Genomic DNA, 12,544 nt, shown 5'->3' with positions numbered 1-12,544 from the left:
TCATTTTGTTACATATAGCAGTAAAGATATTGGAAGCAGTGCACCTCACAATATACAAAGTACAGGACTCAATAATACAGAAGACATTTTTGTGGAAATATACTAATTCAGTGTTTTGTCATCAAAGTTAAAGCCTAAACAAACTATCTTGTCAATGTGCAAACATTAAAATCCTCTTAATTAAAAAGTAAATCAAACTTTTGTTCATTTAAGTCTCATATTTAAATATGAACTATGTCAATGATCACTATCAAAAATGTTATTTATTTCACATTTAAATCTGAAGAAGTGACATAAGAACAGAACATAAAATCTATTTTCAAAAGTTTTGTAACTGTAGCTTTGATAATTGATGTATTGTATTATCATCTTTTGACTTGTATGTATCACAGCTCTTGGTGTATCCAGGCAGAAAGTCACATGCCCCATTCTGCTGCGTGCTTAGGTACATCCACACCATGCCTCTTTCATCATGCTCAATCACAGATGCAAGGGAATAAAAGGGTATGCACAAAAATTTGTCAAAAGAACAAACCACATTGTGCAAGCAGTCCACTATGAATCCCCTTCTTTGCTTGGGAGCTTGTGTTGCATTTATTGTGATGAAAAGGTGACAGAAAAAGACAACACTGGAGTGACCATAGGTAAAGAAGTATATTAAACAGAAGTACAAGGAATACGAAGTGATGGCAACATTTTGTCTGCAAATTATGCCAACATTTTGGTCTACAAATTTCAAAGGAGGGCACAACAAGCTTTTAGATTTTCTACTTGGGAAACTGCACTGATGAGACTGGCAATGAAATTTTGTTAGGTAGTAAGTGGTGACATATATTCATTTGAATTATTTATTTTTCATTTCAAAACAATGCATTTCAATTCTATCAAATTTGTAACTTGTAATGTAGAATAATTCTAATTTTTTATTTGATTGTTTTGTATCCATGTTCACTGTAGGAAATGCCAAAGCTTGTAATTATTAGCATATTTTATTTCTTTACACATGTTATAATTTGTACCTGTTAGCCTCTATAAGTACCATCACCCTTTAACAGCAAAGCAAGCCTCCAGACAAAACAAAAAAAAGGCCTCCACCAGTGCTTCAAGGGCTGTCTGAAAAGTTCTTAGCCTCACCCAGAGATCACAGCACTACACACATGCTATTTTACACCTTATGTTCATACAAATATTAGTTGACACCATCTCAAATTGCAAATCATTCGAGTCGGCAGCTGACTGTAGGCAGTTGTCTGAAGCAGTAGTGGTGACAAAAATAGAAAAATTGAGTGTCGCGCACTGATTTAATTCTTTGCGAAAGAAGGTTTAACATTGACAACAGTTCAGTTGTGTCTTATAAATACATATGGTGGCTGTTCACCTTCAGTTTTCACCATGAAAAAATGGGCAGCCAAGTTTACAGAATGTAAAATCAAACACCTTTCAGCCATCTAATTTCCAAATTGTGATTTTAATGGGCTACCAGTTTTGGTGATATGTGATCTTCAGCCCCCTGGCCAATGTGTAGGAAGATACCAACTATGATTCTGGTCAAAATAGGTGCCAGCATTCAGAGACTGTATCTGTAGACTTTTGATACGTGATCACTGCAAATGTCATCTGCTGAATATTTGATTTGAACAGCTGAGGTCGCACAACCATCTCTGAAAAGATGGACATACAGAGGCCAAGTTTAAATGTGATCATGAAAACATCCAACATGATCCATGTGGAGGAAGTCAACAAAGTGTTCTGGATGAGAACTACAGAAAGTATCCTATCTTATGGGGCTAAAGATCCACTTGGAGTACTACCCACTACAAAGATTAAGACACACAGTAGTTCAATAGATCATGTTACAACAAATTATGACCAAATCAACATCAGCAGGCATCATAATAGGTTGCATATCAAATTATTTGTGTCATGCTAAAATGTAATACCAAATTCAAATCAAAGAGAAATATACAAGTACAACAGAACACCATCTGCAAATTACATTGCCATGCACTGGAACACTGCTGAACGAAACGTATTCATATTATAGGACATTATATTGAAAAATAAAACTCCTTTGAAAACATAAATTGTCATTTTCACTATCAGGGGAGAACTTTTCAGACTGCCAATGTACACTAGATAATGCCAGTGTATATGATTCATATATGCCTCACACAGGGTTACATTCACGCAAGCATAATACATAGGTTTTGCATTATGATGTACAAGGCACAGGAAACAAAATAGATGCTTTTGAATCATTTACAAAAGGATGGGTGCCACATGTTGCAGATGTTACAGAACACCAGAAATCAATAGATTACATTCACTATTTCAAATGAGTCAGCTGTAACCTAACAACATCTTACTGTAAAACAAACAGTAAAGGTGGTGGTGCTGCAATTTACTTGAGTGTAAGGAACCACCACAGGAAAAGTGCTTTGTGTGAAAAAATTGTGTGTTCACAAAGATTTCGGAATCACAGTTCTCACATTCATATTCTGTACTGCTCCTTTCTTTGTTATAGGTATGCATAGATCTTCCTTTCAAAATACTGATACTTTTCTGAAGTCACTTGATAGAGTTTTGAGTAAATTAATGTCACATTGTAGAAGTGTAAATATTCATACTTAGAGAGATCTAAACATCAACATTTTACATGATAGCCTGAAAAGCAAACATTTTACATAGTGTATTCTGTCTTATGTGGCTAAAAATCTACTTGGATTAGTACCCAATACAACTTAAAGGATTGTTGCATTATCTCAAGTAGTGAAATTACAAGGTTTAAATTATCCTTTTTATCACCATATCTATTTATGTATTTGTTCTAGTAGACATTATGTAATATACATATGTGTCTGTAATGTGTCCATATATACATTGGCAACACCAATACATTTCTTATTGCCTATAGATGGACAAATAAATTAATATTTTTCCTTAATGGCAAATAAATAAATAATTGCAATTTTCTCAAATTGGAAAGTTTCCATTCCTTAAAGTAATTCAAAGAATGATTATGTAGTGCATGCAACGATGGTAGAGATGTACTTAGAGTTTATACATTTTTGTTTTAGAGGTAAAAGGAGTACAACAAATATTAATTTTCTGTATGCAAGCTGGAAAAATACATATTATGATCAGAGGACTGTCAGACACATAAACTGAAAGGCAAAATTTAATTTTAGCTTTTTATTTAAAAAAAAAGTTTATCCAGTAAATGGAAAGAACAAACAAAGTTAGTTATTTAGTTAGTTAGTAACATGTTCCATGGATCATTTTGCACAATAGATTGTAATGATGTGAACCAAATCATGATACATTCGCATCACAAATTAAATAGCAGAAATTCTTCTACAGAATAGAAAGAGTTATCAAGGAGAAACTTTCTCAGTTTGTCTGGATATGTTACAACAATTTTTGATACCACAGATGAGTGAGGATGACCAAGAACGAAATGTTTGCTTCATGTAAGATGGGGCACTATCTCACTACATGGCTGACATCCAGGATTCTCTCAGGGACCGCTTTTCAGGTCAATGGAATGGCTGGGATGTGCCAGTTGCATGGTACCCACATTCCCCAGTCTTGATACCACCTGATTTTTTTATGGGGATTGATCAAGGATATCATGTTTGTACCTCCTGTGCCAGCTCTCTACCTGAACTTAGAGCAAGAATTTACGCTACCACTGAGCAAGTTACATCTGCAGTGCTACAGTGAGTCTGGGAAGAAATTGACTTCCGATGGGATTTTGCACGATAACCAATGGAAGCCACATACAACATCTTTAGTTTACGGTTTAAAAAAAAAAAACTTTATGTGTTTTCCAACAAAATAACACTAAACTGAGCTCTATATCTTATTTCAATAAATTTATACAAATTTTTAAAGTTGCAAAGTTCTTTTTGAAACATCCTTTATTTACTCCATATCTAGTTTAGATGATGTGAAAAGAAAAACGGCAGTCAGAAATAAAACAGTATACTTAACATCAACATCTAGCTGCTCTTTAAAACCAACTATTTTCTTGTCTTTGAAGAGAAACCAAAACAGAGGTACTTAAATACTGCTTTCCTTCAATTAGATCAAAAACTATAAATAATAAATAAAAGATACAGAGAATAACATACTCCTACTAGTTAGTAAGTCAATAAATTAATAACAATAAAGTTATAGGTTTCAATTTAATTAATGACATGAAAAATAAATTTTGGAATTTGTTAAGTATACTTACTAGAATCTATCAAAGATTCAACATCAGAGCCATTTGCTGTAGCCTTAAAAACACCATCAAAAATCATCCCCTGTTTTGATAAGTCAGAAACAACTTGCTTAAGAGCTTTATCTGGAATCACGTTCCTGTCATCATTTACATGGACTGAAAATGAACAAAATTAGTTTACACGTTTTGATGCAATATTTGTTGTTTAAACAGAATGGACTAAAAGAAATGGTTTGCATTTTACAGCTATTTGTTAAGTTGCATAATTTCTCTATTACTATGTAAATCTAAATGTTATGTAGTAATGAAACAAAATTTCAGCTTTTCGATTCCTGTGAACCAAATTTAAAAAGTAAGCTTTAATTACACCACTATAAATAATACAAATATATTCCATGCTGATAGAATATGTAGCACTCAGTTTCCAAAATAAAAATAAAATAATTATTTTTTCAAAGCATAATACCATAGTTTGTTACAAATTATATAATTAGTTTTACAATTACCGTTTATGCATCATATAATTTTTGCGATGACAATTTTATTAGAAATTGTGTAGTATGTTAATCACTGAACAATCTGCATGTAATGCAAATCTGTTGGACTTATTTAGTCTTACTGTGTATTGGAAGGGAACTATTTCAAGTCATAAGAAACAATTATGTTTATGATCACAGATAAACTGACAGCGACACAAGCATCAAAAGAGAACAGTCTATGGTAACCCTGAAAGGAAACCAAATACTTTTGTGATAGTTCACAGAACCCAAAGAAATTCTGGTCATATGTAAAGGTTGTTAGCGGCACCAAAACTGTGTACAGTCCCCAGTGAATGAGACACAAAACTAAAAAAGAGGGTAGCAAAGTAAGAGCTTAAAAGCTTAACTTTGTTTTCAAATGTTCCTTTACAAAGGAAAATCCAGGAGAACTGTCCCAATTTAATCCTCATACCAATGAAAAGATGAATGAAATAAGTATTAGTGTCACTGGTGTTGAGCAACAGCTGAAACTGTTAAAAATGTCCCAGGGCCTGATGAAATCCCTGTCAGATTAGATACTGAATCTGCAGCTGAGTTAGCCCCTCTTCTAACTATAATCTATTGTAGATCCCTTGAAAAGAAAACCAGGCCCAGTTCTTGGAAAAAGGCACAGGCCCCACCCATCTACATGAAGTGTAGCAGAAGTGATCCACAAAACTACCATCCAATATACTTGACATAGATTTGGTGTAGAATCTTATAACATATTCTGAGCTCAAACATAATGAGGTATCTTCTACAGAATGCTAACCAGGATGGATTTCGAAAACATTAATCTAGTGAAACCCAACTCGCACTTTTGTCACATGGCATACTGAATGTTTTGGATCAAGGAAATAATGTAGATGATGTATTTCTTGATTTTCAAAAAGCATTTGACTCACTACCATACCTACGGTTATTGTCAAAAGTACAATCACATGGGGTATCAGTTGAAATTTGTGACTGGACTGAGGACTTTATGGTAGGGAGGATGCAGCATGTTATCTAGAATGATGAGACATTGTCACATGTATAAGTAACTTCTTGTGTGCCCCAGGGAAGTGTGTTAGGACCATTGCTGTTCCTGTTGTATATTAATGACCTTGCAGGCAATATCAATAGTACAATCAGGCTTTTTGCAGATGATGCAGTTATTTATAATGAAGTACTATCTGAAAGAAGCTGCGTAAATATTTAGTCACACCTTGATAAGATTTCAAAGAGGTGCAGGAATGGGCAACTTGCTTTAAATGTTCAGAAATGTAAAATTTTGCACTTCACAAAATGAAAAATTGTAGTATCCTATGGCTATAATATCAAAGAGTCACTGTTGGAATTGGTCAACTCATACAAATATCTGGTTGTATCACTTTGCAGGGGTATGAAATGGAATGATCACATAGATTCAGTTGTGGGTAAAGCAGGTGGTAGACTTTGGTTTACAGGTAGAGTACTGGAAGTGCAATCAGTCTACTAAGGAAATTGCTTACAAAGACACTCATGTGAGAAGTTCTAGAAAATTGCACAAGTGTATGGGGCCTATACCAGATAGGACTAACAGGGGATATTGAATATATATAGAGAAGGGCACCGTGAATGGTCATAGCTTTGTTTAATCTGTTAAAAAATTTTCAAGAACCATCTTTAAATGATTATTCTAGGTATATAATATACCCTCATATGTATTGCTCACATAGGGATCGTGAGTATAGGAATAATAACTGCGTGCACAGAGGCATTCAAACAGTTATTCTTGCCACGATCCTTATGAGAGTAGAACAGGAAGACACCCTAATACTTGTACAATAGGGCATACCCTCTATCATGCACCTCAATGTGATTTGAGAGTATAGATATATATGTAGATATTGAATGTTGATGAAGAAAGAAGAAAAAGTTGTAGCTGATCATAGTTCCCCGCATTTTATTTTCTCCGTCTGTTCTGCTGATTGCCATACATGTCTTTCACTTCCTTCTTGTTCATATGATACAGAAGCTAGCCAGTTGCTTAACTACTTTGTACAAATGTGCACTACAAATTTTCAGATAATTTAAAAGAAAGAATAGAAACTAACATGAACTTTGCACTTAGCAGAGAGTAAAGTTATATTAGCTAGAAACATGTACAACTCCAATTTGAGGCATACAGGTTGGTCCAGAAAGCATAAGACTGTATGAAGTTTGGCATTTCATTTTTATATATAATCATACATTTTTTGTGGGATGTCAAATATGCTGCAACAGAGGATTATTACAAGGAAATCACATTTTCCTTCCCTATTGTAACAACTACTTAACTCTTTACAATCCAATTTCCTTACTTACTTAATTCTCCCCAACACTTATTTATTTTACGAAGATGGGGATTAAAGGGATTACAGCTTTATTTTCTTTTACACTAATTTTTGAAAAAAACATAGTGTTTATGTTTACAGTTGTTTATAATTTTTTTCTGTGTGTACTTCTTAAAATATTCTCCCAGTTGAAGTCTGTACTTCATCTTGCATATTTTGCTGTAGAAAATTGTTTCTTTTCTTCCCCCTTTTGCCTTGCATTTGCTTCAAACCATGGACTCCTTCACTGATCCTTTCCCCCATTTTGTAATATAAAATGCATCTTCCCACTTAGTCTCTCCTCAGAGTCAGACAATGATAGTCTTCCTCTTTTCTTTGAATCTGTATTTCTCACTCGCTGGTTAGCTATCCGATTAGACTCCTTCTCTAGGAAAGATGAGTCTGCAGTTGTTCTCCACATACATATTTGTCTAATGAGTAAAAAGTCTACCTGATCACTATAGCAACTTCAAACATCCAGGAGAAAAATTTTTCTGCCCATTGTATATTTGTTTAATAAAAACCACAGCAACTGCAGTACTGATCATCCCTGTCTACTCCTCCCACAAACTTGGTGTATTCCAAAAAAAACAGTGGGAAGTTCACAGGCTCTTTCTTCCTGTAATCAGTGATCAATTGGGTTTGAGGGCAAAAGTGTCTACCCAACTCTAACCAGCATTATCATTAATCTCTTGTCATAGAATGAAAGATACATAATTTTTGTATTACTTTTATAGGCACATAACTCACATTCAGTAAGTTTTGTCTTGTTCGAATCACATGGCAAATTCTTCCTATAAGGCATACCTGCAACTGTTAGAGGAAATTTCATTTTGTGCCATTTCTGAGTAAGTTGAGGACTTGTGTACAACCTGTCACTAAAGATGCGATAGCCTGAACCACCCACACAAGCTAGCAATTGCTGTGCCAAATGAATCACCACTCAGGTTTCAAAAAGTAAATCTGGATGACTTAGGCTTTCTGTAGTTGTTTTTCCATAATATGGTTTGTGAGAAAAAACATAATCATTTTTTGAGAGAGATGAAGTTCACCTTCAAATTCAAGTCCACATTCAATACTACACCAAGAAAAGCCTTTAACTCTTCTAATGAAACAAATTGAATGTTTTGTATGTGGAGTGGTTTCCTGTTACTTTTCTTTAGCATAAATATTTGTAGAATTTACAATTTCAGTAATAAGACTGAAGAAGAGTTGGAAATATTCAAGTTTGGATTTTGATCAAACACCATGAGGAATGGTGAGACATTGCTGCATAACAAAATGAAAATTCATGAGATCATTGTCACCATCACGATAAACTTTCCCAATATTTACTACAGGTTGCACATTTTTCTCACTGGTAGATGCTCATTCACTAGAACTTATACCACTAAACATGGTGAAAGTTTACTCCCAATCACTTTCATCACTAAATTCAGCTTCATCCTCAAAGTCTTCGAGTAGCCACCAGCCAATATCATCACTTACACGTTTTCTACCAGCAATTATCCTACTACAAACATGTGAATTCAACATGCTTTGAGCTGTCAGATCTACATACTAAGTGCTGCGATGCACCTAACAAATTCCAACAATGGACTGGACACAAGGCACAATAATGGTATCATGTTGGACATTGTCTGACTTGTCTGATAACAGAGCCATAATGGAAAATTATAACACTGGACATAGTCCAAGAGTGGATCAGAAAGGATTAATGTAATGAAGGAGAGTAAGAGCTTAATTCCCATTAACTTCATTAGAGATGGAGCTCCAACTCTCTTGGACAAGAATAGGCAGAAACTAAGTGTGGCATTACTCTACCCACAGCTGTGCAGTGAGCATATCTACATATCATCTATCAAAGCAGGCATAGTATTCATGCTAAGATTAGCTAACTCTGTAAAACACCCTGCAAATACCACTGATTAAAATTTTAGTTTATTATGTATGATGAAAGGACGCTACCAACCTGGGGTGGCTTGTGTGCCTGTACCATACAAAAATCCATATCACATCGAAGGGGTAACTGTGGAGAGCTCAGACAAAGACGTGTTTTGGGGTGACTGCCTTTTCAATAATTGCTTAGCCTATATAGTCTGGAGGATTGACATGACCTTATAATATCAGCCAATATGGCACTAATATGCTACTACTGCAAACAGCCGAATGCAAGAGGAAAAGACAGCAGTTATTTCTCCTGAGGGCATGCAGCTCTACTGTATGGTTAAATGATGTTGGTGTCTTCTTGGGTAATATATTTTCAAGTCTCCCATTCAGATCTCTAGGTGGGGACTACTCAGGAGGCTGTCTTCATTAGGAAAAATAAAACCTGTATTCTACAGGTCAGAAAACGGAATGTTGGATACTTTAATCACGTAAGTAGGTAAAAGAATTTAAAGAGGGAAATGGATAGATTGAGTTTAGATATAAGGGAAATTAGTGAAATTCGGTGACAGTATGAATAGGATTTCTGGTCACATCATTATAGGGTAATCAATACAATGAGTAAGAAAATAGGAATGAGCTACTATGACAGCATAGTAAGCAGCAAGACAGATGCAAGCTATCACTGTACTACAAGTTTATATGTGCAATAGCTCTGGACATGGTGAAGAGACTGAGATAATATTTGATGAGATAAAAGAAATTATTCAGACAGTTAAGGGACATTAAAATTTAATTGTGATGAGGGAACTAAGATTTGATGGTACAAAAAGGATGAGAAGGAAAAACAGTAAGTGAATATGTGCTGGTGGAAAGAAAAGATAGAATTAGCCTGATAAAATTTCACGCAAAGCATAATTTAGTCATCATTAATGCTTGGTTTAAAAATCATGAAAGAAGCTTGTGTAGGTGGAACAGGTCTGGAGATGCAGGAAGGTTTCAAACAGATTACATAATGGTAAGACAAAGATTTTGAAACCAAACATTAAGCTGCAAAAGATGACTACGAACAAATGTGAACGATGGCCTAACTGATTAGTTATTGACTGCAGATTAAAACTGAAGAATTTAGGGACATGGGTCTAGATAAGTTGTAAGAGTCAGAGATGGTTGAAAGTTTTAAAGGGGATATTCAGCTTTGATTGGCTTAAACAGGTATTAGGAACACAATAGAAGATAAATAGGTAGCTTTGACAGATAAAATAGTGAAGGCAGCAGAAGGTGAAGGTCAAATAGGCAAAAAGACAATATTCAGTAGAAATCCTTGGATAATGCATAAGATATTGACGGAAGGAGAAAATATACAAATGCAGGAAATGAAGCATGGAAACGGGAACACAGACATCTAAAAAAGAAACTGATGGGAAGTGCAGAAGGGCAGACAAGAAATGTAAGGATGTAGAAGCATGTATAACTAGGAGAAAAATGGATTCATCAACAAGAAAATTAAAGAAACATTTTGAGAAAAAAGAGGCAGCTGTATAAATATCAGGTGTTCTGATGGAAAGCCAGTATTGAGAAAAGTGTACGGTGAAGGAATATACTGAAGGGCTATCCAAAGAAAATGACCAGGATGCAATATTTAAAAAAGTGGAAGAGGAATTAGATAAAGATGAGTTGGGTGATATGATGCTGTAAGAAGAATTTGAGAGAGGACTGAAGGACCCAGGTCAAAACATGGACCCTGGAGCAGATGACTTTCTGCCGTAAGTACTGATATCCTTGGGAGTGCCAGTTGTAACAAATCATTTCCATCTGGCTTTCAACATATATGAGACAGACTTAAAGGTGGGTATAGTAAATTCATTCTCAATTAGGCAAGTGCTGACAGGTGTGAATATTACTCAACTATCAGTTTAATAATTCAGTGTTGCAAAATACTGGCTTGAATTATTTGCAGAAGAACAGAAAAAATGATAAAAGCCTCTCTTAAGGGAGGTCAGTTTGGGTTCCAGAGAACTTTGGGAATATGCAAGGCAATACTGACACCATGATTTATCTTATAAGATAGACTGAAGAAAGGTAAACCTACATTTATAGCTTTTGTAACATTACAGAGAGCTTTTGATAATGTTGGCTGGAATATACTCTTAGAAAATTCTGAAGTTAGCAGTGATAAAATACCGTATTTACTCGAATCTAAGCCGCACCTGAAATTTGAGACTCGAAATTCAAGAGGAGAGAAAAGTTTTAGGCCGCACCTCCAAATCGAAACAAAGTTGGTCCATTTTAATATGAGACACAATTTAGGTCGAATGAATGAAGATACAGCTACAGTAGTTTGGTTCGAGTCGTAAGCTTTACCATGTAGCCATTGCTATGCGCCAGGCGCTCCGTCCGTATTTATACTGGTACCCTTCCTATTTCACGTGCTTCGTCTGGTTTGAATTGATTGCTCATTTTTCTTTGATCTCATAAGTGCCGTTCTCTTTGTTATAGGTGTTTACGTTACAGAGAGAGGGAGAGAGAGAGGAATTGTCTCATTAGGGAAGCAATGGCAAGAGACTGCTATATGTTGTTACTTACACTGCTGCTTTCTTTAATGACTATCAACAAGAACCAAATAATAGACTGCTTATGATAGAAGATGTTCTGAACGAGAGTTTAGCGAAAATTTTCCCCCGTTTGAAAATCTTTGCAGACGCCTCTTTAGTACATTACGTTACATTACATTCTGCGCAGAAATCAGAGTCATCTGAGATTTAAAAATCTAGTCAATTGCCGTGCTTCATTTCTGACTGTATCACTATTAGCCATAAGAATAATACGAATATAAACATGACATGATATGTATATTCTTCCGCGCTTGCTGTTATCTCGCTCTAGCTTCGTAGTTTATTAGGCAGACAGGATTTAAATGAGATAGCAGCAAACACGAAAGAATACATCGCAAAATGTTACTGCATGTGATTCACAATTCATAAAAGTTCCTATAACCGTCTCTTCTCACAGATAGGAAAAAATTCAGAATGTAGAGTTGTCCATATTGACAAAACCCTCAAACACTGTAACCAGTCGGATTTTCGTAGCACATTGAAATGCTGCTACATTCGAGGATGAACAATACGGAATTTGTATTTACTTCGTTGGATAATGTATGAAAATGCAGTGGTCGAAAATCGGGGCGGAGAAAAAAGCTTGTCTTCCACCTTTTTTTAAAAATTTATTTACTGATGCAGAGGTTTTGGCGGCAGTATTTGTGCCTACAAAGGAAGCCTGTGTAGCGCTACATATATTCGACGGCAGAAGTTAGTTGGGGCGACACTTACCAACATTTTTCAGAACTTCCACTTACTTTGCACTCTATTATAAGCCAAAGGCAGTTTTTTAGATTACAAAAACCGAAAAAAGTGCAGCTTAGATTCGAGTAAATACGGTACAGCATGCAAAGGTTATTTACAATTATACGAAAAGCAGACTGCAGTTACGAGTTTGAAGGACATGAAAAAGAAGCAGTAGTCAAGAAGGGAATGAGGCACGGAAATTGCACAAGGGTAGATGAGCAATGCAAGGACATA

General features: G+C 35.3%; 1 protein-coding gene across 3 annotated transcripts in view; it reads right to left on the bottom strand.

The window, feature by feature from the left end:
- The window catches only part of LOC126360641 (ionotropic receptor 25a), a 445,688-nt gene that overhangs the window by 345,856 nt on the left and 87,288 nt on the right, over positions 1 to 12,544 (bottom strand). For all 3 annotated transcript variants that reach the window (XM_050007727.1, XM_050007729.1, XM_050007728.1), the window contains exon 3: positions 4,238 to 4,381. In XM_050007727.1, coding sequence (XP_049863684.1) covers positions 4,238 to 4,381 — 144 coding nt within the window. The remainder of the gene's footprint in view (positions 1 to 4,237; positions 4,382 to 12,544) is intronic.

Source organism: Schistocerca gregaria, chromosome 1 (assembly GCF_023897955.1).
Source record: "Schistocerca gregaria isolate iqSchGreg1 chromosome 1, iqSchGreg1.2, whole genome shotgun sequence".
Classification (NCBI taxonomy): domain Eukaryota; kingdom Metazoa; phylum Arthropoda; class Insecta; order Orthoptera; family Acrididae; genus Schistocerca; species Schistocerca gregaria.
This window is presented reverse-complemented; position numbering and strand designations above follow the sequence as displayed.